This window comes from Hyla sarda, chromosome 11 (assembly GCF_029499605.1).
Source record: "Hyla sarda isolate aHylSar1 chromosome 11, aHylSar1.hap1, whole genome shotgun sequence".
Lineage (NCBI taxonomy): Eukaryota > Metazoa > Chordata > Amphibia > Anura > Hylidae > Hyla > Hyla sarda.
The window spans coordinates 94,090,501-94,106,284 of NC_079199.1; the positions used below are offsets into that span (position 1 = coordinate 94,090,501).

The following is a 15,784-nucleotide window of genomic DNA, read 5'->3' on the forward strand; positions in this document are numbered from 1 at the left end:
CTGAATACTACAGAAGAAATTATTTTCTTTTTGGAACACAGAGCTCTCTGCTGCTGACATCTCTGTCCATTTTAGGAACTGTCCAGAATAGGAGAAAATCCCCACAGCAAACATATGCTGTTCTGGTCAGTTCCTAAAATGGACAGAGATGTCAGCAGAGAGCTCTGTGATCAAAAAAGAAAATAATTTCTTCTGCAGTATTCAGCAGCTAATAAGTACTGGAAGGATTAAGATTTTTTTTAATAGTAGTAATTTACAAATCTGTTTAACTTTCTGGCTCCAGTTGATTTAAAAAAAATTTTTTCCATCAGAGTACCCCTTTAACCCTTCACATGCCGCGGTCCAATCCTGACCGCTGTATATGAAGAGTGCCTGAACAGCTTACCTGCAGCATCACAGCCCCGGCGATCCCCGGCTGTCCGATCTTCTGCCATGTAGAAGTATTGGAGAGAAAAAGCTGCGTTGGCGCTCCCAAGGAAGTAACCCCCAAGTCGTGGGTATTGATGCAAAATAATTTATTCTTACAGCATAAGAAATCAAAGAAATTAATAAATATAAAGCAAGACGCGTTTCGGGAGTCACAGCTCCCTTTTTCCATTGCAGGTGGTTGCTGATACAGCAACCACCTGCAATTGAAAAAGGGAGCTGTGACTCCCGAAACGCGTCTTGCTTTATATTTATTAATTTCTTTGATTACTTATGCTGTAAAAACAAACATGCTACCCCCCCCCCCCGGGTACCTACCTATACCGGATAAAGACCTACACTGCACCCGGCGCTACCTCCGTTTTTTTCCTCCATTTTATTGATCTTCTGCCATGGCAGCCGGGGGTCTTATGAAGGCCCCCCCAGGCTTGTCATGGGTGTCTGTGTACCCGGCTGTGCCGCATGGCTGAGTACATAGCCTGTCAGTGTTATAAATTGCTGTCAGTCCCCTTTTGGGACTAGTGAAAAAAAAAAAAAAAAGTTGTATACAATGTATTAATTAAATATATATAAAATAAATAATTATATATATATATAATACTTTATTGTATATATATTTAATTTATACATTTTATACAACCTTTTATACAATATAAATATATATATATATATATATATATATATATATATATATATATATATATATATAAAGATTCCCCACCTCTCCCCAAAAAAATATAAAATTATATTTTTCCTTTCTATCCATCATATTCCAAAATGGTAGCAATAAAAACGAAAAGTTTGCCCAATAACAATCGGGCCCTAACATATCGCCATCAGGCGGAAAAAATTGAAAAAAGTAGTAATCTGGCAATAGTAAAGATTCTTATTTTCTATTTAAATGTTTCTGATAAGGCAATGTAGTTAATATAATTAAAAAAAAAATCCTATATAAATACTAATCGCAGAACAAAGCTATAACGGTATTTCTGGCGTATGGTAAATGGCGTAAATTTAAACTTCATGAAGGAATGAATGACAAAATCGCATTTCTTTACATTTGACTAGCAAAAAAAGAGTTAATAAAAATTAACCAATCACATTTATGGCAGCATTAAAAAAGAACAACTTGTTCCGCAAAACTACAACTCCCAGCATGCCCGGACAGCCGTTGGCTGTCCGGGCATGCTGGGAGTTGTAGTTTTGCTACATCTGTTGTTTTGGAGACTAGTCATAAACTAACATTAAAAAATAAGTAAAAAATAATAATAATAGTAATAATATGGAAAAGTAACCTAAGTCACGTGATTCAACGTAACTAAGGGACAAGTTTGTCCCTCACTGCAGCCCGTACAACAAGTAAGGCAGCGTATACTCCCCGTCTCCAACCTGTTGGAAAACTACAACTCCCATCATGCATTAGCACTGCTGTAAAGTTTCACAGAAGACGCCAGACACGTCACCTCACGCGTCACTACGCGTCCTGGAACGTTCTGACAGGCGGCTGACAAGCTACTAGAACGGTACGTACAGAGACGTGACGCCAGGTCACATGACTCTAATAAAAAAAAAAACTTTACGCCTGCTCTCCCCTTACGTAATTCTCGTAGAAGCACATTGGTCCCGCCCATTTATGCACTGTCAGCCAATCACAGGAAACCGAGGAAAGGGTGTGATTGACAGCGGTTGTTGCTTACCCAGAATGCCCTGCGGGGCAGTTTGAATGGCGCAGCGTTCTGTCAGGAGGAAGCGACTGCTTGTTGTACAGTGAAGTCCTATCCCGGTGACCGGAGCGGGAGGAGAGCGAGAGCGGAGCAGACAGTGACCCCACGGCAGGGCCATGAGCCGGTGAGACGGTGTTTGGGGTGACCGGGGGTGCGGGGTGGAGGCTGCGGGGGTAGGCCGGGAATACTGCGGGCTGTTGTGTTGTATCTGCTGCTACACTAGTGCGCCCCCTCATGGCTATAGGCGGGACAGCAGTACTAGTGCAGCTCTGCAGTATAAAATGATATAACTCAGGATCAATACAGGATAAGTGATGTAATGTATGTACACAGTGACCTCACCAGCAGAATAGTGAGTACAGCTCTGGAGTATAATACAGGATATAACTCAGGATCAGTACAGGATAAGTAATGTAATGTATGTACACAGTGACCTCACCAGCAGAATAGTGAGCACAGCTCTGGAGTATAATACAGGATATAACTCAGGATCAGTACAGGATAAGTAATGTAATGTATGTACACAGTGACCTCACCAGCAGAATAGTGAGTACAGCTCTGGAGTATAATACAGGATATAACTCAGGATCAGTACAGGATAAGTAATGTAATGTATGTACACAGTGACCTCACCAGCAGAATAGTGAGCACAGCTCTGGAGTATAATACAGGATATAACTCAGGATCAGTACAGGATAAGTAATGTAATGTATGTACACAGTGACCTCACCAGCAGAATAGTGAGTACAGCTCTGGAGTATAATACAGGATATAACTCAGGATCAGTACAGGATAAGTAATGTAATGTATGTACACAGTGACCTCACCAGCAGAATAGTGAGTACAGCTCTGGGGGTATAATACAGGATATAACTCAGGATCAGCACAGGATAAGTAATGTAATGTATGTACACAGTGATCTCACCAGCAGAATAGTGAGTACAGCTCTGGAGTATAATACTGGATATAACTCAGGATCAGTACAGGATAAGTAATGTAATGTATGTACACAGTGACCTCACCAGCAGAATAGTGAGTACAGCTCTGGAGTATAATACAGGATATAACTCAGGATCAGTACAGGATAAGTAATGTAATGTATGTACACAGTGACCTCACCAGCAGAATAGTGAGCACAGCTCTGGAGTATAATATAGGATATAACTCAGGATCAGTACAGGATAAGTAATGTAATGTATGTACACAGTGACCTCACCAGCAGAATAGTGAGTACAGCTCCATAGTATAATACAGGATATAACTCAGGATCAGTACAGGATAAGTAATGTAATGTATGTACACAGTGATCTCACCAGCAGAATAGTGAGTACAGCTCCATAGTATAATACAGGATATAACTCAGGATCAGTACAGGATAAGTAATGTAATGTATGTACACAGTGACCTCACCAGCAGAATAGTGAGTACAGCTCTGGAGTATAATACAGGATATAACTCAGGATCAGTACAGGATAAGTAATGTAATGTATGTACACAGTGACCTCACCAGCAGAATAGTGAGTACAGCTCTGGAGTATAATACAGGATATAACTCAGGATCAGTACAGGATAAGTAATGTAATGTATGTACACAGTGACCTCACCAGCAGAATAGTGAGTACAGCTCCATAGTATAATACAGGATATAACTCAGGATCAGTACAGGATAAGTAATGTAATGTATGTACACAGTGATCTCACCAGCAGAATAGTGAGTACAGCTCCATAGTATAATACAGGATATAACTCAGGATCAGTACAGGATAAGTAATGTAGTGTATGTACACAGTGATCTCACCAGCAGAATAGTGAGTACAGCTCTGGAGTATAATACAGGATATAACTCCGTATCAGTACAGGATAAGTAATGTAATGTATGTACACAGTGACCTCACCAGCAGAATAGTGAGTACAGCTCTGGAGTATAATACAGGATATAACTCAGGATCAGTACAGGATAAGTAATGTAATGTATGTACACAGTGACCTCACCAGCAGAATAGTGAGTACAGCTCTGGAGTATAATACAGGATATAACTCAGGATCAGTACAGGATAAGTAATGTAATGTATGTACACAGTGACCTCACCAGCAGAATAGTGAGTACTGATCTGGAGTATAATACAGGATATAACTCAGGATCAGTACTGGCCACTTTATTAGGTACACCTTGTTAGTACGGGATTGGACCCCTTATGCCGGTGACATACTTTCTGCAAGGTGCTGGAAACGTTCCTCATAGATTTTGCCCCATATAGACATGATGACATCACACAGTTCTCCATATAGACATGATGACATCACACAGTTCTCCATATGGACATGATGACATCACACAGTTCCTCCATATGGACATGATGACATCACACAGTTCCTCCATATAGACATGATGACATCACACAGTTCTCCATATAGACATGATGACATCACACAGTTCTCCATATGGACATGATGACATCACACAGTTCTCCATATGGACATGATGACCTCACACAGTTCTCCATATGGACATGATGACATCACACAGTTCCCCCCCATATGGACATGATGACATCACACAGTTCCCCCATATGGACATGATGACATCACACAGTTCCCCCATATGGACATGATGACATCACACAGTTCCTCCATATGGACATGATGACATCACACAGTTCCTCCATATGGACATGATGACATCACACAGTTCCTCCATATGGACATGATGACATCACACAGTTCCTCCATATGGACATGATGACATCACACAGTTCCTTCATATGGACATGATGACATCACACAGTTCCCCCATATGGACATGATGACATCACACAGTTCTCCATATAGACATGATGACATCACACAGTTCCCCCATATGGACATGATGACATCACACAGTTCCCCCATATGGACATGATGACATCACACAGTTCCCCCATATGGACATGATGACTTTCATGTTTACCCCGTCACCTGAATGTCACAGCTGGAATCAACCCATCAGACCAGACAACTTTCTTCCAGTCTTCCATTGTCCACTCTTAGTGAGCCTGTGGGAATTGTTTCCTGTTCTTAGCTGACCGGTTTGGCACCCGGTGTGGTCTTCTGCTGCTGTAGCCCATCTGCTTCAAGATTGGATGTTGTGCGTTCAGAGATGGTATTCTTCATACCTTGGTTGTAAACAGTCTGCCCATTCTCCTCTGACCTCAGACATCAACAAGGCATTTTCGGCCACACAACTGCAGCTCACTGGATATTTTCTCTTGTTGGCCATTTCTCTAAACCCTAGGGATGGTTGTGTGTGGAAATCCCAGTAGATCAGCAGTTTGTGAAACCAGCCAATCTGGCACCAACAACCGTGCCACGTACAAAGTCACTCAAATCCCCTTTCTTCTCCATTCTGATGCTTGGTTTGAACTTCAGCAAGTTGTCTTGACCACATCCACATACCTAAATGCATTGAGTTGGATTAGGTATAAAAAAATCATTTACATTTTTTATTTTTTTTTAAACCTAATAGTGGCTAATGAGTGTAAATAGACTTCAGGAAGTAACCTCCTCAGAGCAGTGACTGCCTCCGTCATTATTGGGGCTGCACTCGCCCAGTGTTGTCGTTCCTCACCACGTTGCTGGATAATGGGACCAGCAGTAGCTCCTCACTTTTGCAGCTGGAACGATATATTCTATGGATGGAAATGATTACCTCTTCCATTTATAATGACTTCTGCCTATTAGGGGCCAGTTGTTCCTGGCCTTTTTTTTTTTTTTTTTCCCCTGATGACTTCAAGCCACAGGTCAAAGTGAAACACGTCAGACAGTGATATGGCTAACATTGTGTGTCAGTGTTTCCCAACCAGGGTGCCTCCAGCTGTTGCAAAACTACTACTCCCAGCATGCCCGGACAGCCAACGGCTGTCCGGGCATGCTGGGAGTTGTAGTTTTGCAACAGCTGGAGGCACCCTGATTCGGAAACACTGTTGTGTGTAAACGTTCTAGTTAGGAATTGGTTTGGCCGATATTATCGGCTGATATTCACGATTTTGGATGTTATCGTTATCGGCAATTACCTTACCTATAATCCGATAATGCACCGACCGCAAAACTGCAACGCAGCGCACCCCCCACTGCCCCGACCAGAGACCGCCGCCGCTGCTCCATTGCCTTCCCCCATCCCCAGTTTTATAATTACCTGTTCCCGGGGTCCGCGCTACTTCTGGCTCCTGCGGTGTCCTGTGTTACGCTGTGCTGCGCAATGTCGAGTGATGTCCTCAACGCGACGTCACCGTGCGCACAGTGACAGCTCAGGACGCCGCCGGAGCCAGAAGTAGCGCGGACCCCGGGAACAGGTAGTTATAAAACTGGGAATGGGGGAGGCAATGGGGCAGCGGCGTTGGTCGGACTAAGGACCAGCAGGGGGAGAGAAGCGGGCGGCGGTCTCTAGCCAGAGGATAGGTAGGGGGGGGGGGGGGGGGGCCAGCGGCGGTGGTAGGACTCAGTAGGACCTCAGGACAGGCAGGGGGAAAGAAGCGGGTAGCGGCTGCGGTCTCTGGCACCGCAAAAGCCACTGCAGTTCATTGATTTAAAGCACCCGCTTTAAATCAATGATCTGCAGCGGAATTGGGGGGGGATAAATAGCCGATAACTTATACCGGGATATCGGTATAAGTTATCGGCTATCGGCCTTAACCTCCACAGATTATCGGTATCGGCCCTAAAAAATAGATATCGGTCGATCCCTAGTTCTAGTATACCAGGATCTGTCTAGGTGTGCATGTTACATGTTGTAGTCTGATTGTATAATTTTGTAGCATAAGAGTATAGGATAACTCAGCTCACCCTTCCAGCCAGACGCCTGTCGCACGGCACCGTGTGAACCAACACCAAGATAGCAATGAAGAAATAGATGGTCCAGCGCAGGATAACGTGCAATAAAAGCCAAAATTTATTGTAGATTCAAGCCATAGGACAGCAGGACACAAGGTTACGCGTTTCAGCCGGACAGACCAGCCTTATTCATACAGAATTTTGTAGCATGTACTGAAGATATTCCAGTCTTATTTTTATCTTATTTTATCGTTTTTTTTTTTTTCCCCCTGATGACTTCAAGCCACAGGTCAAAGTGAAACGCGTCCGACAGTGATATGGCTAACTTTGTGTGTCAGTGTTTTCCAATCAGGGTGCCTCCAGCTGTTGCAAAACTACAACTCCCAGCATGCCCGGAGTTGTAGTTTTGCAACAGCTGGAGGCACCTTGGTTGGAAAAACCTCCGTTATTACTCCCGGCAAAAAGTCCCAATTATGTAAATGGGATTTTTTGAACATCCTTTTGCATCAGGCATGTACGTTTTTGCCGGCACAAAAGACGGTGCATGCACTAATTTTTGGTCTGGCAAAAGAAATAATGGTGAAAAAAATGGACGTTAAAATTTTACATTGAAGTCGATGGGAACCGGATGTTAAAAAAAAAAAAAAAAAAAAAAAAAAAAAAAAAAAAAAAAACATCCGTTACCATCAGTTATTGTCAGGTTTTTTAACATCCTTTTTTTGCTCTGAGCATGCTCTGTACAGCTTTACAACAAAAAGGGTTAAAAACCTGATTTAAAAAAATGGATGTAACTGGTAATAACGGATGAACAACATCAGGTTTTTTAAGAAGAAAAACATTAAAAATAACGGATGATGGTCGTCAGTTATCATCCGTTATTACCAGTTATTGCATCCGTTTTTTATTTTTCATCCGTTATTGTAAAATAACAGTAGTAAAGAAGCAGGATGATACCTGCAGTGTGATAAGGGGTAAGTGTAGAGTGGGTATATAGGGACATGTCTTTGCCTTTTATACCTTCACTTTTCCCAGTAGTTTTTGTTTGTTTGACTTGATTTGATGTGGGATAAATTAAGTTTTTTGTAGCAGTGGAATTAATTAAAAGTATAATTCTGCTGTTGGTCTGGCAGCGGCTCTAGGCCTTGTCAGCTAAACATCGAACCTGTGGTCCTTACTCACACTCCTAATGATGATACTGTCTTTCCCTGAAAATAAGACCTATTGTTCCTTTTTCATTCTGGCTAAATATAAGGCCTCTCCCCGAATATAAGGCCTCTCCCCGAATATAAGGCCCAGCCCAAGCTGCACAGGTAGCGCACGGTTCCATTAAACCAGTGAGCTGTGGCGGCCGTCTCTCTGGATGACGAGTGATGCTCCTGACATTGCACAGGGGGACATCACTTGTCGTCCCAGCCCGCGCTGTCACACCCAGACTACGGTAACCACCGCCGCCTGCTCCTCGCTCTGCAACAGTGAGTAACGCGGGGCGTGAGGCGGGCACTGTGAGGCACAGACACACAGAGGATAATGTCTGGTAAAGGGGGGGGGGGGGGAGACTCATGAACCCCACTGGATTCTCTAAACTCTCCCCCAGCATCACCCCTGTTCTGTGCCAGTGGATTCAATCCACGGCATGGGGATGATACTGAGGGGAGGGGGGGGGGGACTAAATAATCCACTGTACACTGTGGATTCTTCATGGAGAAATAAGACAGACCTAGCGCATCTTTGGGAGCAAAAATTACAAAAATTTATGACAGGGTATGTCCCCAATAGTTAGGTAGGGAATCATTCTATTATGTAAAAAAGTCCCTGAAAGGTAGGTAGGGAATCCCTCCTATTTGGTATAAGCCCTCTGAAGATAGGTAGGCCATCCTTCCCTTTAGAAGTCACCAGAAGATAAGAAAGTAGAAAAATCCTCCTGTTAGGTAGAAGCCCCAGTAGTAAGGATGTCAGGGAACCTCCTGTTAGGTACAGGTCCCAATTTGTTTCCCCCAGTAAGTCCTTTCCAAAAGGTAATTGTAAAAATCGCACTGCCTTTGCCTTCACCCCGATGTTGAGGCCTCTGTTCTGTTTGTGGTGCAGGACCTTCTCCTTTGCTCCTCTTTCCTGCTGCGCAATGAAATGATGTCCTCGCACCCGGCAGGTCCTGCACCACCCCAGATAACCGAGCAATGAAGAGGCCTCATCGCAGGTATAAAAGAAAAAGGGGACGGTATAAATATATATTTTTAAATCATATTTAACCCTTGCTGCAGAACACCATTTATAAACTGCGCTGCGGCATTGCAGAGTTATGAAGCGAGCTCAGGAGCTGAGCTCCTATCATACCCGCATGGTCCTGGCTGCTATCAGCAGCCAGGACCCGTGGCTAATGCTGGACATCGCCGTTAAGGCTGATGTTTGGCATTAAATCTTTGGAAGCGGTGATCAAAGTTGATGACCATGTTTAAAATGTAAAATACAAAATGCATCCCGGCAGCTCAGTCGGGCTGATCAGGATCACCGCAGTGTCCCGATCAGATGAGGACACACGCAGAGGGTCCCTACCTTCCTCCTCGGCATCCGAAGTGGAAAAGAAAAAGTAAAAAAAATGGGATTTAACCCTTTCCCTAATAAAAGTTTGTGTTGGCCGATGAATCTTTAATGGAAATCATTGACAAATCAAATAGGGCATACTGGGATTTGTAGTTTGGCAACAGCTGCAGGGCTGCAAGTTTGACACCTATGCACTAGTACACACACACAAACATATATATTAGGGATCGACTGATATCTGTTTTTTAGGGCCGATACCGATAATCGGTGTAGGTTAGGGCCGATAGCCGATAACTTATACCGGAATATCGGAATAAGTTATCGGCTATTCATCCCCCCCGCGACACCGCTGCAGATCGGCTATTTATCCACCCCCATTGCCTCCCCCATCCCCGGTTTTATAATTACCTATTACCGGGGCACGGGGTCCACTCTACATCTTACTCCGTTGGCATCATCCTGAGCTGTCACTGTGCGCACTGACGGTGACGTCACGTCACTCGTCATTGCGCACAGCGTAACGCAGGACGCAGCAGGAGCCAGAAGTAGCGTGGGCCCCGGGAACAGGTAATTATAAAACGGTCGGGGGGCGAGGCATTATCGGCAAGGTAATTACCGATAATGCCCAAAATCGTGATTATTGGCCGATAATATCGTCCGAACCGATAATCGGTCGATCCCTAATATATATACACACACTGCTCAAAAAAATAAAGGGAACACTAAGATAACACATCCTAGATCTGATATGAAATACTTTCCTCTTATAGTTGAATGTGCTGACAACAAAATCGCACAAAAATTATCAATGGAAATCAACCCATGGAGGTCTGGATATGGAGTCACACTCAAAATCACAGTGGAAAACCCCACTACAGGCTGATCCAACTTTGACATAATGTCCTTTAATACAAGTCACAATGAGGCTCAGTAGTGTGTTTAGACTCCACGTGCCCGTATTACCTCCCTACAATGCCTGGGCATGCTCCTGATGAGGTGGCGGATGGTCTCCTGAGGGATGTCCTCCCAGACCTGGACTAGAGTATCCGCAAACTCCTGGACAGTCTGTGGTGGATGGAGCGAGACGTCCCAGATGTGCTCAATCGGATTCAGGTCTGGGGAACGGGCGGCCAGTCCATAGCATCAATGCCTTCCTCTTGCAGGAACTGCTGACACACTCCAGCCACATGAGGTCTAGCATTGTCTTGTATTAGGAGGAACCCAGGGACAACCGCACCAGCATATGGTCTCATAAGGGGTCTGACGGTCATAAGGGGTCTGACGGTCGTTTGGCATGCACATGGAGGGCTGTGCGGCCCCCAAAGAAAAGCCACTCCACACCATTACTGACCCACCGCCACCCACCAAACCAGCCATGCTGGAGGATGTTACAGGCAGCAGAATGTTCTCCACGGTGTCTCCAGACTCTGTCATGTCTGTCACATTTGCTCAGTGTGAACCTGCTTTCATCTGTGAAGAGCACAGGGCGCCAGTGACAAATTTGCCAATCTTGGTGATCTCTGGCATGTGGATGTCGGGCCCTCATACCACCCTCATGGAGTCGGTTTCTGACCGTTTGAGTGGACACATGACCATTTGTGACCTGCTGGAGGTCGTTTTGCAGGGCTCTGGCAGTACTCCTCCTGTCCCTCTTTGCACAAAGGCGGAGGTAGCGGTCCTGCTGCTGGGATGTTGCCCTCCTCCAGCCTCCTCCACGTCTCCTGATGTACTGGCCTGTCTCCTGGTAGCGCCTCCATGCTCTGGACACTACGCTGACAGACACAGCAAACCTTCTTGCCTCAGCTCGTATTGATGTGCCATCCTGGATGAGCTGCACTACCTGAGCCTCTTGTGTGGGTTGTAGACTCCATCTCATGCTACCACTAGAGTGAAAGCACTGCCAGCATTCAAAAGTGACCAAAACATCAGCCAGTAAACATAGGAACTGAGAAGTGGTCTGTGGTCACCACATCCAGAACCACTCCTTTATTGGGGTGTCTTGCTAATTGCCTATAATTTTCACCTGTTGTCTGTTCCATTTGCACAACAGCATGTGAAATTGATTGTCAATCAGTGTTCTTCCTGAGTGGACAGTGTGATTTCACAGAAGTGTCATTGACTTGGAGTTACATTGTGTTGTTTAAGTGTTTCCTTTTTTTTTTTTTTGAGGTGTGTGTATATATATATGTGTGTGTGTATATGTGTGTGTGTGTGTGTGTGTATATATATATATATATATATATATATATATATATATATATTATATATACACACACACACACACACATTATAAATATTATAATTTTTTTTTTTTTTTACCATTTTGAGCGTATACTCTACTAATACTTTTTCTGTCTTCTCTTTCCTGGTCACAGACTATCCGGGGATTATGGCATTTGAAGCCAGTGATGCCAAGAAGCGGGACCTAGATGAGGGTTGTACCAATGATCACCCAAGGAAAAGGGTCTCTGCTGCAGCCAAGCAGAACATGAAGGAGGTACGGACAATGTCACGTAATATAGGCACAAATCTACCTTTTAACTAGCTCAGGGCGTATGGGTATGCCCTTGCGTCCTGGTACTTAAAGGGGTACTTTTTTTTATCAACTGGTGCCAGAAAGTTAAACAGATTTTTTAATTACTTCTATTTAAAAATCTTAATCCTTCCAATACTTATCAGCTGCTGTATGCTCCACAGGAAGTTATTTTCTCTTTGAATTAATTTCTGTCTGACCACAGTGCTCTCTGCTGACACCTCTGTCCGTGTCAGGAACTGTCCAGAGCAGAAGCAAATCCCTATAGCAAACCTCTCCTGCTATGGACATAGGTGTCAGCAGAGAGCACTGTGGTCAGACAGAAAAGAAATTCAAAAAGAAAAGAACTTCCTCTGTAGTATACAGCAGCTAATAAGTACTGGAAAGGTTACGATTTTTAAATAGAAGTAAATTACAAATCTGTTTTAACTTTCTCGCTCCAGTTGATTTAAAAAAAATACTTTTCCATTTAAAAAAAATAAATAGTTTAAGTTATAGGGGTCTGTCGAACCCATTATAGTCACTTTTACAAGGCTCGCACTCTGTAGAGCCTCTTTAGTTGCCCCTGGCTTTACAGTTCTGAAATAGATGGCCAGCATGGTTTTTAATGTGACAGATATTTTATATACATTTTTTTTTTTTTTTTTTTTTGTGCAAAGTTTTGGTGAAAAGGAACATCTCTTGCTCTAATGCACTAATATTCTTCTGTATTCCACAGGGTAATATTGCACAGGAAGAGTCGGTATCTGTAGTGAACAGGTGAGTCTGAAATCTTGATGAACTTGTCTAAAGCAGTAAAACCATTAACCCCTTGCTATGAACACGTACCAGTATGTACTAACTGGGTGTGTTCTCACCACAATAGGATGTAATGGGACACTGTAATATACAACTGACACCTTGCCATGTCAAAAAAAAGGATAGGACAGTGTTTTTCCAATCAGTGTACCTCCAGCTGTTGCAAAACTACAACGCCCAGCATGCCAGGACAGCCTTTGGCTGTCCAGGCATGCTGGGAGTTTTAGTCTTGCAGCAGCTGGAGTTACACTGGTTGGGAAACACTGTCTTAAAGGGGTACTCTGCCCCTAGACATCTTATCCCCTATCCAAAGGATAGGGGATAAGATGTCTGATCGCGGGGGTCCGCGATCTCCCTGCTGCACCCGGCATTCGTTTAGAACAGTGTTTCCCAACCAGTGTGCCTCCAGGTGTTGCAAAACTACAACTCCCAGCATGCCTTTGCATGCCTGGACAGCCAAAGGCATGCTGGGAGTTGTAGTTTTGCAACATCTGGAGGCACACTGGTTTAGAGGATCGGGTGCAGCTCTGGAGGCTCATGACATCACGGCCACGCCCCCTCCTGCTGTAACGGCCACGCCCCCTCAATGCAAGTCTATGGGAGGGGGCGTGACGGCTGTCACGCCCCCTCCCATAGGCTTGCATTGAGGGGGCGTGGTCGTTACGTCACGTTCGGGGCGTGGCCGTGATGTCATGAGATGTCTAGGGGTGAAGTAACCCTTTTAAATCAATAGTGACCACAACCTCCACAATGTTGTTTAGAGGGAGGTTACAAAATATATACATACTGGCCCAAATTTATCAAACTGTGTGTAAAAAGTGGAGTGATTTTTCCCTTAGCAACCAATCACAGCTTAGGTTTCACTTTACCAGAGCTTGTTAGTTGAGCTGTGATTGGTCGCTGTGGGAAAATCACTCCCCATTTTCTCTCACACAGTTTGATAAATCTGGGCCTCTATTGTAATTGTAATGACCAGGAGTTATACAAGATGGTTCAGCTGCTGCTGCAAAAATACCCAGCAGCTTGTTTCCCACAGAATCAAATCGATGGTGAAATCCGACCTACTCCATCCCTCTTGAGCCTCATTCACACCACGATTTGTGGCTCCCAGATGCGGATACCTAAGGAAACTGCCAAAAAGACATGCGGACGTGTACGTGCTGACAGGCACGGGCCGAATTCATTTCAACGGCCGAATGTAGCCAACTAGTGACTACATTCGGATCACTTCCCGAGGTATAAAAGGTTTTTGTCTTGGACAGAGAAACGTGTTTTGCAGCAATTTTCAGTCCGAGGCAAAACTCTAATACATTGGGAAAATGACCAGAATGTAGTCACTAGCTGACTACGCTCAGGCCCATTGACATGAATAGGGCCTGTGCTTGTCCGAGCACAGACACGTCGCCATGACATTTTCCCAACGTATTCGAGCCTCGGCGGCACAAATTGTGGTGTCACGAGCTCCCGGGTCCAGCATTCAGAACAGTTTATTCCAAACGCTGAGCAGCGGAGTACCCCTTTAAGTGCTCCTTCACGCTACGGGATCTCCCATTGTGCCATAGATTTTAATGGGATTCTGCTGCACTGTGCACATGGCGGAATTTCTGTGGCAGATGTTTCTGCTGCAGAAATTCTGATTCCGGCGTCCACCAAAAGAACAGACATTTCTGTTCTTTCTACAGATTCAGCTCAGAAATGCATTGCGGTCTATAGAGATGGCTCATTTCCGAGCGGTCCTAGTGCCTGCTTGTTCTACCGGCGCCCTGTGGAATGTCTGCCGGAAATTTTCCGGACGGATTTTCTGCCTCGTGAACATAGATATCCTTAATGTATTTCTGATTATCTTTAGTGGTGCTTTGGAAAAACACAGATCATTTCTTCCAAAAATGGCGCCACACCTGTCCTCAGGTTGGATGTGGTATAACAACTTTGCTCCATTTACTTTAAAGGAACGACTGCAATACTACACACTACCTGAGGACAAGAGTGGTGCTGTTATTAAAAGAAATTTACTCTTGAAATGTCATTTTGCAGCCTCCTGCCATTAAATGGTCTGTTAGTGCTGATGATGGGGTCATTCATATAAATTCACTTTCCTATATCCTGCAGAACTCCGGGTCGGCAACCTTCAACCAGTGATCAGCAGCTTTACAAAGTGGTGGTTTGTAAGAGGAAAGCCCCACACCAAGCACTGAGCCCCGCTTACAGAAGAAAGCAGCTTCAGAAAGGCTGGGGCTGTGACATGGCAAATAAGGAAAATGAGGTTGCGGCAGGGAACCTGCATGAGAAGCTCCAGAACGACAGGCACACCTTCCTGCTGAACCCCAGTGACTCCAGCTCCCCGCAGACTGAAGGGGCCTCCTCAAAGTACAGCAGCTTCTTTGCAGAGGTATGACTTCTCATTCACTGCCGAACAGAGCAATATCCCTGATCAGAATAACCATCTGTCCTGATTCTTTACTACACTCCATTCCTTTAACCCCTTAACGACAATGGACGTAAATGGACGTCATGGTGCCGTGGTATTTAACGCATCATGATGTACATTTACGCGCCGCCGTGACCACCAAAGCGGTGGTCGCGTCATGCACGGCAGGTCCCGGATGCTATCAGCAGCCAGGGACCCGCCAGTAATGGCGGACATTGCTGCAATTGCACGGATGTCCGCCATTAACCCCTCAGAAGCCGTGATCAGTACAGTATTGATCCCTGCATCTGCGGCAGTGCGGTACTTTAAATGGATGATCTGATCGCCCGCATCGCTGCCGCGGGGATCCGATCATCCATAATGGCGGACGGAGGTCCCCTCACCTGCCTCCATCCGTCTCCAGGGGTCTACTGCTCTGGTCTGAGATCGAGCCCTGAACAGTATTAGCAATCAAATGGTTGCTATAAATAGTCCCCTATATTAAAGTGAAAAAAAAGTTAAAAGTAAAAAAATTTGAAAAATCCCCATCCC

At 44.6% G+C, this 15,784-nt stretch overlaps 1 protein-coding gene across 1 annotated transcript in view; it reads left to right on the top strand.

Moving 5' to 3' along the window:
- The first annotated feature begins 2,040 nt into the window (after positions 1-2,040).
- The window catches only part of KATNBL1 (katanin regulatory subunit B1 like 1), a 33,124-nt gene continuing 19,380 nt past the window's right edge, over positions 2,041-15,784 (top strand). The window contains exons 1-4 of the mRNA XM_056545437.1: positions 2,041-2,274; positions 11,870-11,991; positions 12,746-12,786; positions 14,935-15,214. Of these exons, the coding sequence (XP_056401412.1) occupies positions 11,884-11,991; positions 12,746-12,786; positions 14,935-15,214 (429 nt within the window). The 5' untranslated portion in view covers positions 2,041-2,274; positions 11,870-11,883. The remainder of the gene's footprint in view (positions 2,275-11,869; positions 11,992-12,745; positions 12,787-14,934; positions 15,215-15,784) is intronic.